This window comes from Oncorhynchus tshawytscha, linkage group LG18 (assembly GCF_018296145.1).
Source record: "Oncorhynchus tshawytscha isolate Ot180627B linkage group LG18, Otsh_v2.0, whole genome shotgun sequence".
Lineage (NCBI taxonomy): Eukaryota > Metazoa > Chordata > Actinopteri > Salmoniformes > Salmonidae > Oncorhynchus > Oncorhynchus tshawytscha.
In genome coordinates this window covers 42,086,795-42,112,492 of record NC_056446.1, presented here as the reverse complement: position 1 = coordinate 42,112,492, position 25,698 = coordinate 42,086,795, and the positions used below count along the sequence as shown (strand labels likewise).

At 43.0% G+C, this 25,698-nt stretch overlaps 1 protein-coding gene and 1 non-coding gene across 2 annotated transcripts; both read left to right on the top strand.

The window, feature by feature from the left end:
- The first annotated feature begins 6,616 nt into the window (after positions 1–6,616).
- sox7 (SRY-box transcription factor 7) lies at positions 6,617–10,152 on the top strand. Its single transcript, XM_024378596.2, has 2 exons — positions 6,617–7,196; positions 8,933–10,152. The coding sequence occupies exons 1-2, from the start codon at positions 6,965–6,967 to the stop codon at positions 10,021–10,023; spliced, it is 1,323 nt and encodes a 440-aa protein (XP_024234364.1). The 5' UTR covers positions 6,617–6,964; the 3' UTR covers positions 10,024–10,152.
- A 13,315-nt stretch (positions 10,153–23,467) lies between these two features.
- trnal-cag lies at positions 23,468–23,550 on the top strand. The gene has a single exon. It is a non-coding gene; the product is annotated as a tRNA-Leu (tRNA).
- The last annotated feature ends 2,148 nt before the right edge of the window (positions 23,551–25,698 follow it).

Genomic DNA, 25,698 nt, shown 5'->3' with positions numbered 1-25,698 from the left:
AGAGAGGCCTATGTTAGTGAATGTGTTGTTTATAGTAGTAAGAGAGGCCTATGTTAGTGAATGTGTTGTTTATAGTAGTAAGAGAGGCCTATGTTAGTGAATGTGTTGTTTATAGTAGTTAGAGAGGCCTATGTTAGTGAATGTGTTGTTTATAGTAGTAAGAGAGGCCTATGTTAGTGAATGTGTTGTTTATAGTAGTTAGAGAGGCCTAGTTTAGTGAATGTGGTGTCGTTGTTCATAGTAGTAAGAGGAGAATCCAGTTTGAGAAATATGTGAAACCTGGGCTCATTTACACTATATATACAGTGGGGCCAGAAATCTTGCTTGTTTGTAGGTGACCAAATACTTATTTTCCACCATAATTTGCAAATAAATTCATAAAAAATCCTACAATGTGATCTTCTGGATTTTTTTTCCTCATTTTGTCTGTCATAGTTGAAGTGTACCTATGATGAAAATTACAGGCCTCTCTCATCTTTTTAAGTGGGAGAACTTGCACAATTGGTGGCTGACTAAATACTTTTTTGCCCCACTGTACAGTATGTGGTCACCCCTGCAAATTAGTGAATTCTATTTCAGCCACACCCGTTGCTGACAGGTGAATAAAATTGAGCACACAGCCATGCAATCTCCATAGACAAACATTGGCAGTAGAATGGCCCGTACTGAAGAGCTCAGTGACTTTCAACGTGGCTCCGTCATAGGATGCCACTTTTCCAACAAGTGAGTTTGTCATATTTCTTCCCTGCTAGAGCTGCCACGGTGAACTGTAATTGCTGTTATTGTTACTTCTAGGAGCGACAGCGGCTCAGCCGTGAAGTGGTAGGCCACACAAGCTCACAGAACGGGGCCGCCGAGTGCTGAAGCGTGTAGGGAGTAAAAATCGCCTGTCCTCGGTTTCAACACTCACTATTGAGTTCCAAACTGCCTCTTGAAGCAACGTCAGCAAAATGACTGTTCTTCAGGAGCTTCATGAAATGGGTTTCCATGACGGAGCAGCCGCACACAAGCCTAAGATCACCATGCGCAATGCCAAGCGTCAGCTGGAGTGGTGTAAAGCTCGCCGCCATTGGACTCTGGAGCAGTGGAACCTCGTTCTCTGGAGTGATGAATCACGCTTCACCATCTGGCAGTCCGACGGAAGAATCTGGTTATGGTGGAGGAATAATGGTCTGGGGCTGTTTTTCATGGTTCGGGCCCTTTAGTTCCAATGAAGGGGAATCTAAACACTACAGTATACAAAGACATTCTAGACGATTCTGTGCTTCAAACTTTGTGGGAACAGTTTGGGGAAGGGCCTTTCCTGTTTCAGCATGACAGTGCCTCCGTGCACAAAGCGAGGTCCGTACAGAAATGGTTTGTTGAGATCAGTGTGGAAGAACTTGACTGGCCTGCACAGAGCCCTGACCTCAACCCCATTGAACACCTTTGGGATGAATTGGAATTCCAACTGTGAGCCAGGACTAATCACCCACAACATCAGTGCCCGACCTCACTAATGCTGTTGTGGCTGAACCGAAGCAAGTCCCCGCAGCAATGTTCCTACATCTAGTGGAAAGCCTTCCCAGAAGAGTGGAGGCTGTTATAGCAGCAATGTTCCTACATCTAGTGGAAAGCCTTCCCAGAAGAGTGGAGGCTGTTATAGCAGCAATGTTCCAACATCTAGTGGAAAGCCTTCCCAGAAGAGTGGAGGCTGTTATAGCAGCAATGTTCCAACATCTAGTGGAAAGCCTTCCCAGAAGGGTGGAGGCTGTTATAGCAGCAATGTTCCAACATCTAGTGGAAAGCCTTCCCAGAAGAGTGGAGGCTGTTATAGCAGCAATGTTCCTACATCTAGTGGAAAGCCTTCCCAGAAGAGTGGAGGCTGTTATAGCAGCAATGTTCCTACATCTAGTGGAAAGCCTTCCCAGAAGAGTGGAGGCTGTTATAGCAGCAATGTTCCTACATCTAGTGGAAAGCCTTCCCAGAAGAGGGGGAACCAACTCCATATTAATGCCCATGATTTTGTAATGAGATGTTTGACAAGCACGTGTCCACATACTTTTGGTCATGTAGTGTACTTACATTTTGTCCTGTACAATTACATTGTATGTTCTGTTTCTCCCTCAGGTTATCTCTCCCTTGTAGACAATGGTTTCTTCATCTGAAAATGCGATCTGGATTATCCACACGGAAAGTGTGATGCGATTGCAGAGCCTCCAGAGGCTTGCAGAGGTCAAACCGAGCTCCGTACGACGATACCTTGTGCCTCCCATTTTGTTTTTGCAATGCTGAGTCCTCCACATATCTCCGCATTGACATGATTGGTTGACAGTAGGTGAGGGGGGGCGGTACATCCTGTATAACCACAAACTCCCTTCCTTTAAACATCCTTGACAACAAACATGGAGAACTTTTGATGAAAGGCTATCAGAACAAGTTCGAAGTCTACCCTTGTAGACAAGAAAATGTATTTGAACTCCTGGAAAGAGATCGGAGAGGTACATGAGGATAGATATGCGATAAGAGGTCAACCCTGTGTCCTTCTATCACCCCCCAACGGTCTGCATCACATTGACCTCTTTACCGCATCAATCTCCATTACCTCTAGGGGCTACTGGGGTGTAGGTCGGAGATTGTAGACTTCTTTGCTTGAGTGATACACTTTTTTGATATGGATTCTTTCAACGTGATAAATGGGTAATGTATATGAGTTTCTAAACCAGGGCTTTAGGACATTGAGACAGGAATAGGGAAATCGTATTGAGACCTATTGGCACTACAGAGAGAACCAGAATTTTACTAGGCTGATAATTATCACTTGAATAATTAATTATCATTATAATATATCCTTTGTATTATAATATTCATCGGCAGGTTGGCAGCAGTGATGCTGTTTTCCTTTAAAAGGCGCTGAATGGTCAATCCGACGTCTGCTTTGGCCGTGGAGCATTTACGTTGATACAACATTTACGTTGATGCAGCATTTATGTTGATGCAACATTTACTGTGATACAACATTTACGTTGATACATTTACGTTGATACATTTACGTTGATGCAACATTTACGTTGATGCAACATTTACGTTGATACAACATTTACGTTGATACAACATTTACGTTGATACATTTACGTTGATACAACATTTACGTTGATACAACATTTACGTTGATACATTTACGTTGATACATTTACGTTGATACAACATTTACGTTGATACAACATTTACGTTGATACAACATTTACGTTGATACAACATTTACATTGATACAACATTTACGTTGATACAACATTTACGTTGATACAACATTTACATTGATACAACATTTATGTTGATGCAACATTTACGTTGATGCAACATTTACGTTGATGCAACATTTACGGTGATACATTTACGTTGATGCAACATTTACGTTGATGCAACATTTACGGTGATACATTTACGGTGATACAGCATTTACGGTCAGGGCATTCATACTTCTTGAGCTTCACTGAAGCAGCACAGAACTGTTGTCAAGGAAGTTGTCAAGGAAGTGAGTTTGTGTTTATTACAGGACTGTCCGTCCTCACGTACTGTCAACCAATCATGTCAATGTGGAGCAATACAGAATCCTCTGCATTGTTGCAAAGTTTGAGAGGTGATGAAGGTACAGAGCTCAATTTGGCCTCTGCTGCCTCCGGAGGCTCCTCAATTACATTTTTTAAAATGTTTTATTTCCCCTTCATTTAACCAGGTAGGCTAGTTTAGAACAAGTTCTCATTTACAATTGCGACCTCTGGTCAAGATAAAGCAAAGCAGTTCGACACAAACAACAACATAGAGTTACACATGGAGTAAAACAAACATACAGTCAATAATACAGTAGAAAAAATCAAACAAAAAGTCTATATACAGTGTGTGCAAATTAGGTAAGGTAAGGGAGTTAAGGCAATAAATAGGCCATGGTGGTGAAGTAATTACAATATAGCAATTAAACACTGGAATTGTAGATGTGCAGAAGATGAATGTGCAAGTAGAGATACTGGGGTGCAAAGGAGCAAGATAAATAAATAAATACAGTATGGGGATGAGGTAGTTGGATGGGTTGTTTACAGATGGGCTATGTACAGGTGCAGTGATCTGTGAGCTGCTCTGACAGCTGGTGCTTAAAGCTAGTGAGGGAGATATGAGTCTCCAGCTTCAGTGATTTTTGCAGTTCGTTCCAGTCATTGGCAGCAGAGAACTGGAAGGGAAGGCAACCAAAGTAGGAATTGGCTTTGGGGGTGACCAGTGAGATATACCTTCTGGAGCGTGTGCTGCTATGGTGACCAGTGAGCTGAGATAAGGCGGGGCTTTACCTAGCAGAGACTTGTAGATGACCTGTACATCACACGATCCATAAGGCGCCTCCGACCACATTTTCCGATCAAGCATAAACTGTCTCTTAGACCATGAAGAAGAGCAGGTATAATTCGTCTACATACACGTCCTCAGGTGAGGTATATCCTTAGAAACCAGCAGTATATCCTTAGAAACCAGCAGTATATCCTTAGAAACCAGCGGTATATCCTTAGAAACCAGCGGTATATCCTTAGAAACCAGCAGAAACCAGCGGTATATCCTATATCCTTAGAAACCAGCAGTATATCCTTAGAAACCAGAGGTATATCCTTAGAAACCAGAGGTATATCCTTAGAAACCAGCAGAAACCAGCAGTATATCCTTAGAAACCAGCGGTATATCCTTAGAAACCAGCGGTATATCCTTAGAAACCAGCGGTATATCCTTAGAAACCAGCGGTATATCCTTAGAAACCAGCGGTATATCCTTAGAAACCAGAGGTATATCCTTAGAAACCAGAGGTATATCCTTAGAAACCAGCAGTATATCCTTAGAAACCAGAGGTATATCCTTAGAAACCAGCAGTATATCCTTAGAAACCAGGCTGGAGAAATGGACAGATCACCTTTTACTACGTCATTTGATGTCATGAAAGTCAAAACGAACGGAAAGGGTCTTTCCTACAGCCTAATATAGGTCTTTCCCCATGATCGTGCATGCGTCTAAGGGAAAGGGGGGGGGGGTACCTAGTAAATTGTACAACAGAATGCAGTCAACTGAAATGTGTCTTCCGCATTATTTTTTATTTAACGTTGCGTTGACAACCAAACAAAATTCAGTATCACTAAATACAGTATCGTTAAGTTTAAACCCAACCAGAGCTTGAAAACGTATTATTTATTTTATTTTTTAATTCGTTTTTTTAATTTCACCTTAACCAGTTAAGGTTAACCCACTGTTCCTAGGCCGTCATTGAAAATAAGAATTTGTTCTTAACTCACTTGCCTGGTAAAGTAAAGGTTAAATAAATAGGCCATGGTGGCGAAGTAAATACACACATGTGTTGGAAACTTTTCCGTTTGTCTTATTACTTATTTTACAGGTTTAGAGAAACAATATCCCTGTCAAGACAATCTACATTAAGATAATGTGAAAAATATAATCATTCGGGAAAAAATAATGTAAAAAAAAAAATCTAAAGCAATGTAATACCATTGGTGGGGGGAATAAAAGTTATTATATTCTGGGGCGGCAGGGTAGCCTAGTGGTTAGAGTGTAGGGGCGGCAGGTAGCCTAATGGTTAGAGTGTAGAGGAGGCAGGGTAGCCTAGTGGTTAGAGTGTAGAGGGGCAGGCCTAGTGGTTAGCCTAGTGGTTAGAGTGTAGAGGCGGCAGGGTAGCCTGGTTAGTGGTTAGAGTGTGGTTAGAGGTGCGGCAGGTGGTTAGAGTGTAGAGGTGGCAGGGTAGCCTAGTGGTTAGAGTGTAGAGGCGGCAGGGTAGGTGGTTAGCCTAGTGGTTAGAGTGTTAGAGGCGGCAGGGTAGCCTAGTGGTTAGAGTGGTTAGAGAGGCGGCAGGGGTTAGAGTGTAGAGGAGGCTGGTTAGGGTGGTTAGAGTGTAGAGGGGCAGGGTAGCCTAGTGGTTAGAGTGTAGAGGCGGCAGGGTGGGTTAGAGTGTAGAGGAGGCAGGGTAGCCTAGTGGTTAGAGTGTAGAGGCGGCAGGGTAGCCTAGTGGTTAGAGTGTAGAGGCGGCAGGGTAGCCTAGTGGTTAGAGTGTAGAGGAGGCAGGGTAGCCTAGTGGTTAGAGTGTAGAGGCGGCAGGGTAGCCTAGTGGTTAGAGTGTAGAGGAGGCAGGGTAGCCTAGTGGTTAGAGTGTAGAGGAGGCAGGGTAGCCTAGTGGTTAGAGTGTAGAGGCGGCAGGGTAGCCTAGTGGTTAGAGTGTAGAGGGGGCAGGGTAGCCTAGTGGTTAGAGCGGTAGACGAGTAACCGGAAGGTTGCAAGTTCAAACTCCCGAGCTGACAAGGTACAATTCTGTCCAACTGTTCCTAGGCCGTCATTTGTTCTTAACTGACTTGCCTAGTTAAATAAAGGTAAAATATAAAAAAATAAATGAAAGTTAAGATGACAGCTAAGAACCAATTAGGACTCTTTCTTTTATTACTGTCATTAGGCCTAGCCTATTAAAGCTGTTTTGTTGTATGACGTGATTTATTAGTAAATGGTGCTGAAATGTCCCTCTCCCCCTTTCTCTTTTTTTCTCGAAGGCAGGTTTCGAGTTGCAGTCAAGGAGGAGCTGAGAGTCCTCTGTGGTTGCTGTTGGAACCTGCTGCTCTAATATAAAGAGCTGTTTTGCCTCCCGACCGCAAGCAAACACTGAATCACAATCTCATAGGAGGAGATCAGAAACCACACATACACACGGTGCTTCTCATAACCAAAAGTGGCATCCAGTCTAGCTTAGACTTCTAGTTTAGATTTCTAGCCTATAGCTCAATCAATTTAGTAAGTTGATGAGTCAGTTCGCTACAAACCAATTCTTTATTCTTAAAAAAAAGTGATAAATATATTATGGAACGTATTTCTTAAGGCGCATCCCACTGTAATAGAGTCTAGTAAATTGAGAGCAAGTGAAGTTTTGTTGAGAGAGGAGAGAGCGCAGAGAGCGAGGATGGCTGCACTGATCAGCGCGTACTCGTCTTGGCCGGAGAGCTTTGAGTGCTCGGCGGGAGATGGAGACGTGCCCGACGGACATGGCTCACACAGAACTCCCGTGGACAAGGCGTCGGAGCCGCGCATCAGGCGGCCAATGAATGCGTTCATGGTCTGGGCCAAAGATGAGAGGAAGCGCCTGGCTGTCCAAAACCCAGACCTGCACAACGCAGAGCTCAGTAAAATGCTAGGTGAGATTAACGTTTATGTTTACGGAAATATTTCATATTTATGGATTCAATATTTAGGATATTATTGTCATTATTATTACGCATTATCCAGGCTCTGCCAACAGTTGGGCTATGTCAAATAAGAGCTATTCCTAGCCTACAACTTTTCAAGGTAATTGAGATGAGAAATATATATTCAACTTTAGCCTGAAGTATATAAAGAAACTATAATCGATTAAAAAAAATATATATAAACTTCTTAGTTTCTTGAGCATATTGGTTATATAGGCTATGTCCTAAAATGAATGAAAAATAAACTCCCCACGAAAACTTTAAGTGGCAGTAAATTAATGAGTGGACGTCGCTAATTCGATTTTATAGGCAATCAATCTCATTGCACAAAGTTCTCTTAAATTGAGGTAGTTTATCAAGAGGCCTGTGGGTCACTTGGATTAGTGCGTAAATCTCAACGTGCGCCCTTGCGCTTCGTTATTGTCTGTTTGCCGTCACTCACAACTATATTTCGCTCATAAAATACATCAAAACAGACAAACTATATTAGCCAGTTAAGATGTAAATATATATTTGCTGATTTTGATACATTTTGAAAGCATAGCCCTATCCACTCCTATTGAACTGGCGGGGATGAGCTTTTAAGGCTCAAAATAAAGACTTACAATTTGACTTATTTGTTGCTTTTTCGTTAAAATTGGGTTACCTTTTGGTATAGCGGGTAGTTAATTATTTCGTTCAAATTATTGAATGAGTCATTTTATTTTCCTCTTTGCCAACAAAAATTGTATCCCGTATTACAGTGTGAAACACAGAGAATATGTTTTCCCCTAACGCAGTATTCCTTTTTTTAAATAAATTCCGTTAAAACACGTTTTTACATGGACTTATATAAATATATTTTTTCAGCATAAGGTATCCTATCGCAAAATCCCCTTTGCTATTATGATGCTATTATTTTCTGTTAGTACAAATCTCTCCGACCACGGAAAAGGGTGAATAATTTAGTGTCAACCAGATTGAATTAAAGTGTGTTAAACTATGCATTTTTTTCTTCTCCGTTTTAGGCTGCTAGAAGTCTCCATCCTTCTGAGAAAATGTGATGTTTTAGATTTAAAATAAATATTTATAATTTTTAAGGGAACAAGTTCGTCAGTGAGTTTTTTTGTGTGGACTCAAATTAACAAAACCAATTAGACTACCTTTTCCATGAAACACATATACAATTCTTCAACATGAGAGAGTTAGAGAGTTTATACTTTATTTATATATAAAACCATGGAAGGTAAATATTTTTCTGTTCAATTCCTTCAAAAGAAGAAAATGCCCTTCAGTAAAGACATCTTTTGGAAATTAGATCTGACATCACTTAGATGTTCATAAATTATCTTCAAGATAATTTTCAACAATTTGAAGGTGCTTTTCATTTAAACGCGACCATGTCATAACTGTAATAACGCATGAACAAAACACACCATGTAATCATTGGTTACAGCTGTGGCTCTCTGATCTCGACCGTTCCAAAAACATTTTAACGGATTACAAATTACGTTTAACAATTAGCCCTTTTATGTTGCTGTTAACACTAATAGCAGCTATGTGTTTTCTTCACTAATGTTTCAGTCAACTAATATGTCTTTTAAGTTATCTTCCATCCAACATTAAATAAGTGATAGATTATTATTGATTGATAAGACTATTGTAGATAATAAATGAATCTATGTCCTGTTGTTTCTTTCTGCCAGGCAAGTCGTGGAAGGCCCTGACCCCCTCTCAGAAGCGTCCCTACGTGGAGGAAGCCGAGAGGCTGCGGGTGCAGCACATGCAGGACTACCCCAACTATAAATATCGCCCTCGTCGGAAGAAGCAGCTAAAACGCATATGTAAACGCGTGGACCCCGACTTCCTGCTGAGCAGCCTGGCGGGCCCCGACCGGGGCCTCTGCCACCCCTTGGGTTTGGATACGGATGAGGATGGGGTTAGTGGTGGTGATGGAGGTGTTGGGTTCTCGACCCTCTCTTCCCGCAGCCCAGGGCCTCTACCTGGGGTTAGATCCTTCAGAGACGTACCGTCCAGCTCTAGCTCCAACAGCTTCGACACCTATCCCTACGGCCTCCCCACCCCGCCTGAGATGTCCCCTCTGGATCACGACCACCCCTCCTACTACCCTTCCTCCTCTTCCTCCTCCTCGTCCGTGTCTTCCCCCGAGGAGCGCCACCAGCACCGTCAGGGTCAGACTCCCGGAGGTGGAGGTGGGGGTCCCATGTGCCTCAGTCCTTCATCCTACCACCCTGACTACACCTCCACTCAGACTTCCATTCACTGTGGTTCCTCCCACTCCCACCTGACCCACCTCTCCCACTTGTCCCAGACCCAGTCCGGAGGCCTCATCCCTGGGCATCCTCTGTCCTACTACAACCCATCCTCCTGGTCGTCCCAGCTCCAGGTCCACCCGGGCCTCAATCACCCTCACTTAAGGCACCTTTCCCCAGGTCACCACCAACAGCACCACTTGGGTCAGCTATCCCCTCCTCCCGAGCAGAACCACAGTCATCTGGAGACTTTGGACCAGCTGAGTCAGGTAGAGCTTCTAGGGGAGGTCGACCGCGATGAGTTCGACCAGTACCTGAACTCAACGGTGGCAGGTGCTGCAGCAGCAGGGGTGGGGGTGTTCCGTTCCGAACAGGGAGGAGGAACGATGACGGTGACCGGTCACATCCAGGTGACATCGGCCTCGGCTCCATCTTCTGAGAGCAGCGTCGTCGGGGAATCCAGCCTGATCTCTGTGCTGGCGGACGCCACGGCAGCATACTACAACAACTACGGCATCTCTTAGACAGGACGGGTTGTCGAGTTACCTGGTTGCCATGCCTACGCCCGCCGCTCTCGTCGTCACACCTGGAAGTGACCAGGGGACATATGTCTCAAGCGTTTTAGAGTAGGAGTGCTGATCTAGGATCAGGTCCCCCCCGGTCCATGTAATCTGATTCATTGTGATCTAGGATCAGCCCCCCTCGGTCGATGTAACTTGATCCATTATGATCTAGGATCAGCCCCCCCCTCTCTCTCTAGGCCCCTGTTTGGGGCCCCTGTATGGGGCCTAGAGAGAGAGAGATACAGAGAGAGAAAGATATATATATATATAGAGAGACAGAGAGAGAGAGACAGAGAGAGAGGGACAGAGAGAGAGAGAGAGAGAGAGAGAGAGAGACAGAGAGAGAGAGAGACAGAGAGAGAGAGAGAGACAGAGAGAGAGAGAGAGACAGAGAGAGAGAGAGACAGAGAGAGAGAGACAGAGAGAGAGAGACAGACAGAGAGAGAGAGAGAGACAGAGAGAGAGAGAGAGAGAGAGAGAGACAGAGAGAGAGGGACAGAGAGAGAGAGAGAGAGAGAGAGAGAGAGAGAGAGAGAGAGAGAGAGAGAGAGAGAGAGACAGAGAGGGAGAGAGAGAGAGAGAGAGACAGAGAGAGAGACAGAGAGAGAGAGAGAGAGCGAGAGACCTCAGGGATGCTCACATCGAGCACTCGTTTGTCACTTCTATCTGTCTATTTCCAAAACAGAATAACAATCGGGACAGTTTGAGTCGTTGAGGTAAAATGTCTTAACGTGTTACCAGTAAGGCCCAGGAGCTCTCATCTCTTATCGAAGTACTTTGATGTTTCACCTAAATACTTTATTATAATGCTGTTATTATGAATTATTTCTGTTTTGAATGTTTATTATTTGTTACCCAACAATTAGTTGGGGAGTTTTTACCTCGTAGTTGAGTAGAAAATGATGATTAGATGGATTTTTCGTATCCAATTCTCCTGGACAAATGGTACCCTGTTCCCAAAATAATGCACTACGTTTACCCAGGAACCATTGGGCTCTAGTCAAAAGTATTGCACTATAAAGAGGAATAGGGTGCCATTTTGGGACGCTACCACAGTGTATCATGAAGAAAAATACTTTATATACTTTTTTATTTTGAAGTACTTCATGTATAATCATAATCTTTACAATGAAAATAGCAATGGTGATAACTATTTACTGTATGCTAATTTAGGTTTGTGAAATTGAATTAATTTAAAATAAAAGTTCCACTTTTATATAAAAATATTTGCAACTTGGATATAACCACACGCCGACATGCACAGACTAACATCAAGGTGTATCAAAATATTTTTTATCGTTTTGGTATAATACTGCATAATACTCAAATATACAGTACCAGTCAAAAGTTTGGACACACCTACTCATTCAAGGGTTGTTCTTTATTTTTACTATTTTCTACATTGTAGAATAATAGTGAAGACGTCAAAACTATGAAATAACACATATGGAATCATGTAGTAACCAAAAAAAAGTGTTAAACAAATGAAAATATATTTTATATTTGAGATTCTTCAAAGTAGCCACCCTTTGCCTTGATGACAGCTTTACACACTCTTGGCTTTCTCTCAACCAGCTTCATGAGTGGGGAGTCTTGTTTATTCCATGTGTAACTCTGTGTTGTTGTTTGTGTCGAACTGTTTTGCTTTATCTTGGCCAGAGGTCGCAGTTGTAAATGAGAACTTGTTCTCAACTTGCCTACATGGTTAAATAAAGGAGAAATAAATAAAACATTTTTTAATTGAGGTAGTCACCTGGAATGCATTTCAATTAACAGGTGTGCCTTGTTTAAAGTAAAAAATGGTGGAATTATTTTCCTTCTTAATGCGTTTGAGCCAATTAGTTGTGTTGTGACAAGGTAGGAGTGGTATACAGAAGATTTGGTAAAAGACCAAGTCCATATTATGGCAAGAACAGCTCAAATAAGCAAAGACAAACGACAGTCCATCATTACTTTAAGACATGAAGGTCATGAAGGTACGTGTTATGTCATAGTGTTGACGTCTTCACTATTATTCTACAAATGTAGAAAATAGTAAAAATAAAGAAAAACCCTGGAATGAGTAGGTGTGTCCAAACTTTTGACTGGTATTAAAAATATTATATTCTAATTAAGAAAGAAGGAGAGAAGAGAGTTTTTTCCTCCTCTCTCTCTCTTTCTCTTCCTCTCTGTCCCTCTTTCTCCTCCCTCTGTCTATCCCTCTGTTTCTCTCTTCCCCCCCTCTTCTTTATAAACTGTAGCTGTACAGTGAAATTAATAAACAAATAAATCTGCATCATTGACTGTTTCTGAAACGTTCCTCATTTCTCTGATCATTGACTGTTTCTGACACGTTCCTCATTTCTCTGATCATTGACTGTTTCTGACACGTTCCTCATTTCTCTGATCATTGATTGTTTCTAAAAACGTTCCTAATTTATCTGATCATTGACTGTTTCTAAAAACGTTCCTAATTTCTCTGATCATTGACTGTTTCTAAAACATTTCTCTGATCATTGACTGTTTCTAAAAACGTTCCTAATTTCTCTGATCATTGACTGTTTCTAAAAACGTTCCTAATTTCTCTGATCATTGACTGTTTCTAAAAACGTTCCTCATTTCTCTGCCCTTTGCTTTTGTTTCACCCCTGAATTCTTCTCTCTCTTTATGATAAAAGGAATTCAGGGGGCTTTTGACAAATCCTGAAGTCTGGCACTTTAGCTCGGCGGGTCTTCCTACGTTGTTGTTTTTTTGGGACCAGCTGAGTCGTGCTCCTGTGAAGAGGATGTGACTGCGGAGCGGTGTTTCCTGACTGATAAGACCTGAGTATCAGGATGTTTGGGGTTGGCTGGGTCGGCTGGGCCACGGCAGTGGAGAGGGGAGCATATATATACACACACACACACACACACACACACACATAGGGGAGCAGAGGGGAGCGGAGGGGAGGGGAAGGGAACCCATTGGTCGGTATGTAGGAAACAGGACCTTCTTACACCCAATGTGTTTATCGGGGTGCCTTGTCGACCTGGCTGGCTCAACAGCCCTCAGCCACACAGGCAAAGAGACACACACGGACGTGGACACGCGGCCAGCCGGACACTGGCTTCTTACACAGTCTGAACTGACCTCTGAAAAGAAAGAATGTTGGTATCCAAGAACACAAGACTTATAGTTAAACACATGTGTCCAGTTAGGATTCTCCTTCCCAGTACAATAAACCAGTTAGGACTCTCCTTCCCAGTACAATAAACCAGTTAGGACTCTCCTTCCCAGTACAATAAACCAGTTAGGATTCTCCTTCCCAGTACAATAAACCAGTTAGAACTCTCCTTCCCAGTACAATAAACCAGTTAGGATTCTCCTTCCCAGTACAATAAACCAGTTAGAACTCTCCTTCCCAGTACAATAAACCAGTTAGGATTCTCCTTCCCAGTACAATAAACCAGTTAGAACTCTCCTTCCCAGTACAATAAACCAGTTAGGACTCTCCTTCCCAGTACAATAAACCAGTTAGGACTCTCCTTCCCAGTACAATAAACCAGTTAGGACTCTCCTTGCCAGTACAATAAACCAGTTAGGACTCTCCTTCCCAGTACAATAAACCAGTTAGGATTCTCCTTCCCAGTACAATAAACCAGTTAGGACTCTCCTTCCCAGTACAATAAACCAGTTAGGACTCTCCTTCCCAGTACAATAAACCAGTTAGGACTCTCCTTCCCAGTACAATAAACCAGTTAGGACTCTCCTTCCCAGTACAATAAACCAGTTAGGACTCTCCTTCCCAGTACAATAAACAAGTTAGGACTCTCCTTCCCAGTACAATAAACCAGTTAGAACTCTCCTTCCCAGTACAATAAACCAGTTAGGACTCTCCTTCCCAGTACAATAAACCAGGTAGGACTATCCTTCCCAGTACAAAAAACCAGTTAGGACTCTCCTTCCCAGTACAATAAACCAGTTAGGACTCTCCTTCCCAGTACAATAAACCAGTTAGGACTCTCCTTCCCAGTACAATAAACCAGTTAGGACTCTCCTTCCCAGTACAATAAACCAGTTAGGACTCTCCTTCCCAGTACAATAAACCAGTTAGGACTCTCCTTCTCAGTACAATAAACCAGTTAGGACCCTCCTTCCCAGTACAATAAACCAGTTAGGACTCTCCTTCCCACTACCCTACACTACAATACACTACACTACAGTACACTACACTACACTACACTACACTACACTACAGTACAGTACAGTACAGTACAGTACAGTACAGTACACTACACTACACTACACTACAGCACACTACACTACACTACAATACACTACACTACACTACACTACACTACCCTACCCTACACTACCCTACAGTACACTACACTACACTACACTACACTACACTACACTACACTACACTACCCTACACTATACTACACTACCCTACCCTACCCTACCCTACCCTACCCTACACTACCCTACACTACACTACACAACCCTACCCTACACTACACTACAGTACACTACCCTACACTACAATACACTACCCTACCCTACTACACTACAGTACACTACAGTACACTACCCTACACTACAGTACACTACACTACACTACCCCACACTACACTACACTACCCTACCCTACACTACACTACAGTACACTACCCTACACTACAGTACACTACACTATACTACAGTACCCTACCCTACACTACAGTACCCTACACTACATTACACTACACTACACTACACTACACTACCCTACCCTACCCCACACTACCCTACCCTACACTACCCTACAGTACACTACACTACACTACACTACAGTACCCTACACTACACTACACTACAGTACCCTACCCTACACTACAGTACCCTACCCTACACTACAGTACCCTACACTATACTACAGTACCCTACCCTACACCACAGTACCCTACACTACATTACACTACACTACACTACAGTATCCTACTCTACACTACAGTACACTACAATACACCACACTACACTACATTACACTACCCTACACTACAGTACCCTACACTATACTACAGTACCCTACCCTACACTACAGTACCCTACACTACATTACACTACACTACACTACATTACACTACACTACACTACATTACACAACAGTACCCTACACTACTCTACAATACACTACACTACAATACACTACACTGCACTACATTACACTACCCTACACTACAGTACACTACACTACACTACATTACACTACACTACACTACATTACACTACACTACACTACACTACATTACACTACATTACACTACACTACACTACACTACACTACACTACACTACAATACACTACACTACACTACATTACACTACAGTACACTACAATACACTACACTACACTACATTACACTACTCTACATTACACTACACTACACTACACTACACTACATTACACTACACTACACTACACTACACTACACTACACTACACTACACTACACTACACTACACTACACTACACTACACTACACTACACTACACTACATTACACTACACTACATTACACTACACTACATTACACTACACTACATTACACTACACTACATTACACTACACTACACTACATTACACTACACTACACTACACTACATTACACTACATTACACTACACTACACTACACTACATTACACTACACTACATTACTCTACAGTACACTACAATACACTACACTACACTACATTACACTACACTACATTACACTACCCTACACTACATTACACTACACTACACTACAATACATTACATTACACTACAGTACACTACAATACACTACACTACACTACATTACACTACCCTACACTATAGTACCCTACACTATACTACAGTACCCTACCCTACACTACAGTACCCTACACTACACTACAATACACTACATTACACTACACTACACTACATTACACTACACTACACTACATTACACTACAGTACCCTACAATACACTACACTACACTACATTACACTACACTACACTACATTACACTACCCTACACTACATTACACTACAGTACCCTACACTACACTACATTACACTACACTACACTACAATACACTACATTACACTACACTACACTACACTACACTACACTACACTACACTACATTACACTACACTACACTACACTACACTACACTACACTACACTACATTACACTACACTACACTACACTACACTACACTACACTACATTACACTACACTACACTACACTACACTACAGTACACTACACTACATTACACTACACTACACTACACTACACTACACTACACTACACTACACTACACTACATTAAACTACACTACACTACATTACACTATACTACACTACACTGCAGTACATTACAGCACGTTGCCCCTGGTGAATCTGATTAAGTCCAATGGAATGACAACATTCATCAAATGCCAGAGTTTACAGCTGCAGGGCCACTGTGCTCCCTCTGACAGGATTGGGGTCATGAGATGTCCTTCCTGCAGGCTCGCTTTGCTCTGTCAAAGGTCCGTTACGGCTGTGTTCGGGGGAGACGGTTGGCCCCAGGCAGGAGTCTGTAACTGCAGCCTCAGCCTCAGCACCTACAGGGTCAGAGCACACACTCTTAGAAAAAAGGTTTATTCGACTGTCCCCATAGGAGAACCCTTTACGGGTCCAGGTGAAGCCCTTTTCAGTTCCATGTAGAACCCTCTGTGGAAAGGGTTCTACCTGGAACCAAAAAGAGTTTAGGGCTCGGCTCCGTAACAGCTTCCCCCAGCCTACTCCACCCTAACCCCAGTTTAACCCCAGCCTACTCCAGCCTAACCCCAGCCTATTCCAGCCTAACCCCAGCCTACTCCAGCCTAACCCCAGTTTAGGCCTAACCCCAGCCCAGTCCAGCCTCCCCAGCCTTCTCCAGCCCAACCACCTTCCTACTCCAGCCTAACCCCAGCCTACTTCAGCCTAACCCCCTAACCCCAGCCTACTTCAGCCTAACCCCAGCCTACTCCAGCCTAACCCCAGCCTACTTCAGCCTAACCCCAGCCTACTCCAGCCTAACCCCAGCCTACTCCAGCCTAACCACAGTTTAACCCCATCCCAGTCCAGCCTTCTCCAGCCCAACCACCTTCCTACTTCAGCCTAACACCAGCCTAACCCCCTTCCTAATCCAGCCTAACACCAGCCTAACACCAGCCTAACCCCAGCCTAACTCTAGTCTCCTATATCCTATTCCAGTCGAATACTCCCTGTGGTGTACCTAACAGCTACACCTCTGTTCAGTGTCAGCAGTACTCTGTCTTCCACTTCCTTTTTGTATTTATTTTATATTTAAGAGCTCTAAATCCGGCGAGATGAGACGGGTTTTGATGTAATTGCTAGACCAGGAATCATCAACTAGATTCGGCTACGTTGCCGATTTATTCTTGAGTGGATGATCGGGGTTGCCGGAACATAATTAATAATAATTTGTAGACTGCAATTTGACCGCAAGAATCCCCAACATATATAATGTTTGACTACAACATTATAATTTCAAATCTTGTGTACATTGGTATACAATCACGTCGTGTCTCTCTATTATCCGTGGGAATACTTGGGACCAGATCTCTTAAATTAAAATCAATTGGAGCTGATTTAATAAATAAATAAAAACCACCCGCGGGCCAAATTCGTCCCGTTACCGCAACCACAAAGTCATGATTATTTCTAACCTTCAAGTTGCACAATGCAGAAATCGCTCCTCAATTTTACAACTCAAATAGTTGGTCTAAAATTCCGTTTATGTGACAAAATACTAATAGTATAGTGTAGAGAATCATTGTACCATCTAAAACCGCGGTGAAATATATTCATCCAAAAAGACTTGTTGTTTCAGCTGTTTGAAGCTGGTGTACAAAACCGAAAGTAAAAGATGCAAAAACAAAACTTAAGAACAGGAAGCATAGAAATAACACATATAGAACAAATCAACAGCTTCTTAGACTTGCTTTCAGTTAGAATAAAAGTGCTATAACTCACATTTCTATGTAAATTTGGTCTGTCACCCCAAAAAGTTTACATATTTCCACTTTAACCCTAACCTTAAATTAAGATCAAAATACTATTTTTTTGTTGTTGTTCTCATTCATTTTTTTACAATAGCCAATTTTGACTTAGTGGCTGTGTGTTAACTACTGACAGCCAAGAGTTGGAGAGACTGTGTAAAGAAGCAGGACAACCAGACCTTTCACAGAGTGGCACAGGAATGGATGCTGTGCCACTCACAGAGTGAGCTGTACACAGAAATGTCTGTCGGAACCGGTCCAGAACCACTCAAAGTCTCCTAAATAAGATGCTTTGATGGTTACTATGACATCATCGCTAATTCCGTTCCACATCAAGCTGACGATCAGCATCCGCAGGGGGATTTATTTAAGATATTATAGGATATAAGCTGGAATAACAACATCTTTCATGTCCTTCCTCTCTGCTCGCTCCCTGAACTTGCTCCAGCTTGAGCCTCAGTCTAAGGAAACAGCCTGGCAGGTAGTCTGTTCTTGTTCCTCTCCCATACAGCTCTTAGATCAGTACTGGAGAATTACTCTGTCAGGTTGTCCATTCTAGTTTATAATTTTTAGCTACAGGTCCCAGATCAGCAGTATGGAGCCTGCCTGTCTGGTAGTCTGATCTACTTCCTGTTCCCCCCTGTCTCATCACCTTCCCGGACAAACAAACACCACCCCAGCTGTGTTGGGTGGATGAGGCCTGGGTCTGGTCCAGGACAGCTGTGTTGAGTGGATGAGGCCTGGGTCTGGTCCAGGACAGCTGTGTTGAGTGGATGAGGCCTGGTAGCCCGTGTAGCAAGTGGTCCTCGTGGACAGAGGTGGTGATCTTTGTAAGTAACATCTATGTCCCAAATGGCACCCAATTCCCTAAAGTAGGGCACTAATGTTGACCAGAGCCCTAAAGTAGGGAACTACTGTTGACCAGAGCACTAAAGTAGGGCACTACTGTTGACCAGAGCCCTAAAGTAGGGCACTACTGTTGACCAGAGCCCTAAAGTAGGGCACTACTGTTGACCAGAGCCCTAAAGTAGGGCACTACTGTTGACCAGAGCCCTAAAGTAGGGCACTACTGTTGACCAGAGCCCTAAAGTAGGGCACTACTGTTGACCAGGGCCCTAAAGTAAAGGGCACTACTGTTGACCAGAGCCCTAAAGTAGGGCACTACTGTTGACCAGAGCCCTAAAGTAGGGCACTACTGTTGACCAGAGCCCTAAAGTAGGGCACTACTGTTGACCAGAGCCCTAAAGTAGGGCACTACTGTTGACCAGAGCCCTAAAGTAGGGCATTACTCTCGACCAGAGCCCTAAAGTAGGGCCCTACTGTTGACCAGAGCCCCAAAGTAGGGCACTACTGTTGACCAGAGCCCTAAAGTAGGGCACTACTGTTGACCAGAGCCTTAAAGTAGTGCACTACTGTTGACCAGGGCCCTAAAGTAGGGCACTACTGTTGACCAGAGCCCTAAAGTAGGGCACTACTGTTGACCAGGGCCCTAAAGTAGGGCACTACTGTTGACCAGAGAACACATCCGGAGGTGTGCAGGAGGCTGTCTGTTAGGTCACGTTGTTAGGTGTGTGGACAACGACCGACAAGTCAATCACGTCGCAGCTTGGGTTGGCTAAAGGCCTGTGGTGAATGTGGGACAGATGACGTGTGTTGCGTTCTAGTCTGTAGGTTCAAGGAGAAGTGGCTAAGTTGAACTACTTGACTGTTAACATACATTAATGTACACAGGGCGGAAGTGGGCCTGGGAAGCACTACCTGTCACACTATACGCCTACATTAGGTTTCTATTCCCGGATCTACTTACATAACAGAAATCATTTCATGTACTACCTCATCCCCAATTGTTTTTTTTTTTGCTCCTTTGCACCCCAGTATCTCTACCTGCACATTCATCTTCTGCACATCTATCACTCCAGTGTTTAATTGCTATATTGTAATTATTTCACCACTATGGCCTATTTATTACCTTTACCTCCCTTATCTCACCTCATTTGCACTCACTGTATATTGACTTTTTTCTACTGTATTATTGACTGTATGTTTGTTTTACTCCATGTGTAACTCTGTGTTGTTGTTTGTGTCTCACTGCTTTGCTTTATCTTGACCAGAGGTCGCAGTTGTAAATGAGAACTACCTGGTTTTAAATAAAAGTCTAATAAAAAAAGACAATAAAAAGTGTGCCATGTACTACATAATGAATGAGATCTGTTTTTATGGATGAGTGGCACCCTTCAACAAGGAGGACACAAATTAAAGGATTTTTTATTTTTCTAGGCAAGTCAGTTAAGAACAAATTCTTATTTTCAATGCCAGCCTAGGAACAGTGGGTGTCAGGGGCAGAATGACAGATTTGTACCTTATCAGCTCAGGGATTTGAACTTGCAACCTTTCAGTTACTAGTCCAACGCTCTAAACCACTAGGCTACCCTGCCACCCAATCTAATTGTGCAATGAACTTTCTAGACAATTGAAAACAGTCAAGTCGGTCAGAGAACAAGAGGAATAAGATAGACAGACCCTTCCATCAGGCACCATAAAACCTCTAGCCACATGAAACATGTGCAGGAGCTGAGGTACATTTCACATTTCCAGTTGGAGTGTGTTAACGCTACCATTACAGCGAAATAATAACCTGTTTACAATTTGTACTTGGCTTCCACCCTCGCCAAAAAAAAACCCCTGTACAGCTGAGGATTATGGGTGCAGCTATTCTCCGACCTCATTGTGGTGAGACAACAGACACAGCATGCGGTGGCGAGCAGGCGTGAGCGACGCCCGGACGAAGAATGGACCAGACTCGGCGAGGGACAGCTGCCATGTGGCAGGAGGAGCGGAGGGAGACAGATGGGGACTCCTGGAAGAACGTTGGGGGACGGAGCGCAGCTCTGTGTCTAGGAGCAGCCAGCCAGCGCCCACCCACCTTTACCTACGGCTGAATGCAGCAGCTGAACGAGGTCCCACACCTGTTTTCAACAGATACAGACAGAGAGACTGGAGTCATTAGCAACATAGAGGGAGTCTAGTCTAGTCTGTGTGTGTGTGTGTGTGTGTGTGTGTGTGTGTATGTGTGTGTGTGTGTGTTTGTCCAGAGTCCAGAGAAGAACGTCTGCATGACTGCCAGTCCAGGGAAGGAATACGGTTTGCATTCCAAACGGAACCTTATTCAGTACACTACTTCTGACCAGGGACCATAGCGGACTACACAGGAAATAGTGGGTCATTTAGGCTTCCGTTGACCCATAACAGGAAGCTGATTCCAAACCCCACAATGCAAAGCAGCTGCTCCCTAATGCAGTGGTCTGTTTGTTCACATGTAATTAGGACTGAACAGACTTGGAATTTTCAATACATTTTGAAGAACAATGTTCTTGTCATGATTGTCTTGTTTTATAGATTATAAATCGCCCCAAAGCTTGAAGTTATAACTTCAGTAATAATAACAATTTAATTCAATTATAGTTCTGTGCTTCTAGAGGATTCATTTTCTGATGTAACAGCAGTCTTTTAAGGCACATTTATTTTCTGCGGAGCTGACCAGTTCATTAATCAGAAATATCCCAGTGAAACATATGGCAAAAACCATCCAGTTTTCTTTTCACTGCAAAAAAGACTTGCAGTGAGAGAGGCACAGCCTATTTTTAACAGCATGGTAATGGCAAATGTGTGTGTGTGTGTGTGTGTCTGGACGTGTGTGTATGTGTGTGTATGTGTGTGTGTGTCTGTGTGTGTCTGGACGTGTGTGTGCGTGTGTATGTGTGTGTGTGTGTGTCTGGGAGTGTGTGTGTGTGTGTATGTGTGTGTGTGTGTGTCTGGACGTGTGTGTGTGTCTGGACGTGTGTGTATGTGTGTGTATGTGTGTGTGTCTGTGTGTGTATGTGTATGTGTGTGTGTGTGTCTGGACGTGTGTGTATGTGTGTGTATGTGTGTGTGTGTCTGTGTGTGTCTGGACGTGTGTGTGCGTGTGTATGTGTGTGTGTGTGTGTGTGTCTGGGAGTGTGTGTGTGTGTGTGTATGTGTGTGTGTGTGTGTCTGGACGTGTGTGTGTGTCTGGACGTGTGTGTATGTGTGTGTATGTGTGTGTGTGTCTGTGTGTGTATGTGTATGTGTGTGTGTGTGTCTGGACATGTGTGTATGTGTGTGTATGTGTGTGTGTGTCTGTGTGTGTCTGGACGTGTGTGTGCGTGTGTATGTGTGTGTGTGTGGCTGGGAGTGTGTGTGTGTGTGTGTGTGTGTGTGTGTGTGTGTGTGTGTGTGTGTGTGTGTGTGTGTGTGTGTGTGTGTGTGTGTGTGTGTCTGGACGTGTGTGTGTGTGCATGTGTATGTGTATATGTGTGTATGTGTGTGTGTGTGTCTGTGTGTGTGTCTGGGAGTTGTGTGTGTGTGTGTGTATGTGTGTGTGTGTGTCTGTGTGTGTCTATGAGTGTGTGTGTGTCTGTGAGTGTGTGTATGTGTGTGTGCGTGAGTGTGTGTGTGTCTGTGTGTGTGTGTGTGTGTATGTGTGTGTGTGTGTCTGGGAGTGTGTGTGTGTGTGTGTCTGGGAGTGTGTGCTACGCAGGCAGACATCTTTGAATTGTTGTCGACTGTTACTGCTACAGCATCTCCCTGTCTGATATTGTGAATTGCAATACTCTCAGTTTAGCAATACTCTCTCAGTTTAGTAATACTCTCAGCCCTCTCTGTTTAGTAATACAGTTTCAATACCAAATTATCCTGAAGTCCACTTATTTTATAGTTATTAAAGTTTGGGAATATTTGATTTATGGAACGGGCTTGTATTGCAATTAAAGAGGAACAATTAAAACACCTTATGAACTACAGTTTCTTTGTACAGGGTTTGCTCTTTTAAAAGGCCAGGAAGCCCTGGGGCAAAATAAATTATTCTACATGGACTCTTTTCTAAACCTTTAGAATGACACAACGGTCATACCGTTTATGACAGTATTGTAATGAAACAGGCAGGGAGCAGGTCTCGAACCCTGGACCTTCTAGCTCGAAGTCCAGCGCGCTATTGACTGGGCTACAAAAAAATATCCGGGTGGGCGAGTCGATATCCGGGTCATTATAGTTTTATTCGTTTTCTGACCAATTTCTGCTTAGATTTACCTGCTTCGTTAAAGAAAGCTGCCTTTTATCACAAATACACAACGACAAGAGAAAAGATTCATCACGGTGGTTCAGGCAAGCTGAAGCTCCTGTTATTAAAATGACTAGTTAGATGGCATGCTAAATTGATATGCTATAGCAGCTAAGCTAACGCAAGCTGGTGTTAAACAATTTTAACAAGGGTCAGCTGCTAAATCTGTATTTAAGTCATGTCCTAAAGATTATTTTATCAATATAACCCTTTAAAAGCCGATTAAACGGAAGCTTACTTTATGAAGTCAGGATGGCCGAGCGGTCTAAGGCGCTGCGTTCAGGTCGCAGTCTCCTCTGGAGGCGTGGGTTCGAATCCCACTTCTGACATTACTTTTTTTTCCCCCCTTTCCGTTTCACCTAAAATCCGTGATAGTAAACATTTCCTTTATACCCAACCTATTAATAAAGCATAAACTGTAACCATACATGTAAAATACTCATTTTAATTGAAAGTTTCAATTGATCTCTTATAGCCTGTTTTGAAAGGGCTGCTGAAATAGGCGCCTACTGCAACCGCCACCATCCACCACAAAATTATATTTTTCCCCCATTTGTGACCCAGTATTGTTTTAAATGGATTCCTTTTCTCTTTTGTTAGTTGCTGTATAGCCTGCAGAACTTAATGTTCGTTTTGTACTTTGTGTTTTTTTTTTTTGGTTGTTCATTTTAAATAAAAGTATGATGTTCGCCTACCATGCTGCACCTTGGTCTAATTCATCTAAGTTTATTATGAATGTTTTTTTAAAGAATGAGGTTTGCAGTAAATATTTCAGATAGATAGATATCTCAGATAGGGGGGGTGAGGCCTAAGAGGGTTTCATATATAAGCAACCAGTGTGTCTTGCGACAGGTACACAGAGATGACCAGTTTACAGAGGATTATAGAGTGCAGTGATGTGTCCTATAAGGAGCATTGGTGGCAAATCTGATGGCCGAATGGTAAAAAACATCTAGCCGCTCGAGAGCACCCTTACTTGCTGATCTATAAATTACATCTCCGTAATCTATCATGGTGTCACGCCCTGACCTTAGAGCCTTTTTATTTCTCTATTTGGTTAGGTCGGGGTGTGATTTGGGTGGGCATTCTAGTTTTTCTATTTCTTTGTTGGCCGGGTATGGTTCCCAATCAGAGGCAGCTGTCTATCATTGTCTCTGATCATACTTAGGCAGCCCTTTTTCCCTCCTTTGATTGTGGGATCTTGATTTTGTTAGTTGCTGTATAGCCTGCAGAACTTTGCTGTTGCTGTTTTGGCTATGTGCTCCAGCTCTTTGGATTTGATATTATACAGCGACTGTGATGTTAGACCATTTAGAGATTACAGCATTTTTTTGTACATAGTCCCCCCCCCCCCTGTTTTAGGGAACCAAAAGTATTGGGACAAATTAACTTATGTGTATTAAAGTAGTAAAAAGTGTAGTATTTGGTTCCATATTCATAGCACACAATGATTACATCAAGCTTGTGTTCTACAAATATGTTGGCTGCATTTGCCCAATATAAATTAATGGGAAATACAGTATTGTGTCATTTTGGAGTCAATTTGATTGTAAATAAGAATAGAATATGTTTCTAAACACTTTCTCCCTCATCGTGTTAAAATGTCTTTGGGGTCTGGAACTTTCTCACTCATCGTGTTGTTGTAATGGTGAGAGGGTTAGAATGTCTTGAGGGGTCTGGAACTTGCTCACTCATTTCCATTTCCGTTGCGATTGGCTCAGGAAAGCCTTCTCAGTGGACGTGGGTGGATGACATCATCACCAGTTCCTTTGACTAACCAGTGAGGCTCAACAGGGGTCTCCAATGAGTCAGAGCAGCCCGCACTCACACCCCAACCCCACGCCGACCCGGACAAGTTACTTAAGACAGGAGACAGGAGGCAGATCTTTTTGAGAGTTTGTTTGTGTTAAGGAGTGAGAGTGGGTGTGGGTGTGGGCAGCCCGGTGACGATCAAGCACGTGCTCTTCTCTTAGCAGAAACACACAGCCACCAGAAAGGAGCGGGACAGGGGTGGTCCTACCTACCGTCTGCTAGCCCTTTCGTTCTGTGGTGTTTCTGTCTTTTTCTTCCTGCAGGCGCTGGAGGGCCTAGCAGTATGTCAAAAAAAAAAATATAAAAAATATAATTATAAAAATATAATATATTAATATAATAATTTAAATGTATATATCCACTGTATCTTAAGCTTAGTTGAATGCATTAACTGTAAGACACTGGATAAGAGTGTCCACTAAAGCACCAAAATGTAAATCTCTTGTCGAGTCAGAGACTGACGTCCTCCATTGTGGATTCAGCAGCGCATTACTGTAGCAGTCAAACCTGTATGCTAACATTACTGTAGCAGTCAAACCTGTATGCTAACATTACAGTAGCAGTCAAACCTGTATGCTAACATTACTGTAGCAGTAAAACCTGTATGCTAACATTACTGTAGCAGTCAAACCTGTATGCTAACATTACTGTAGCAGTCAAACCTG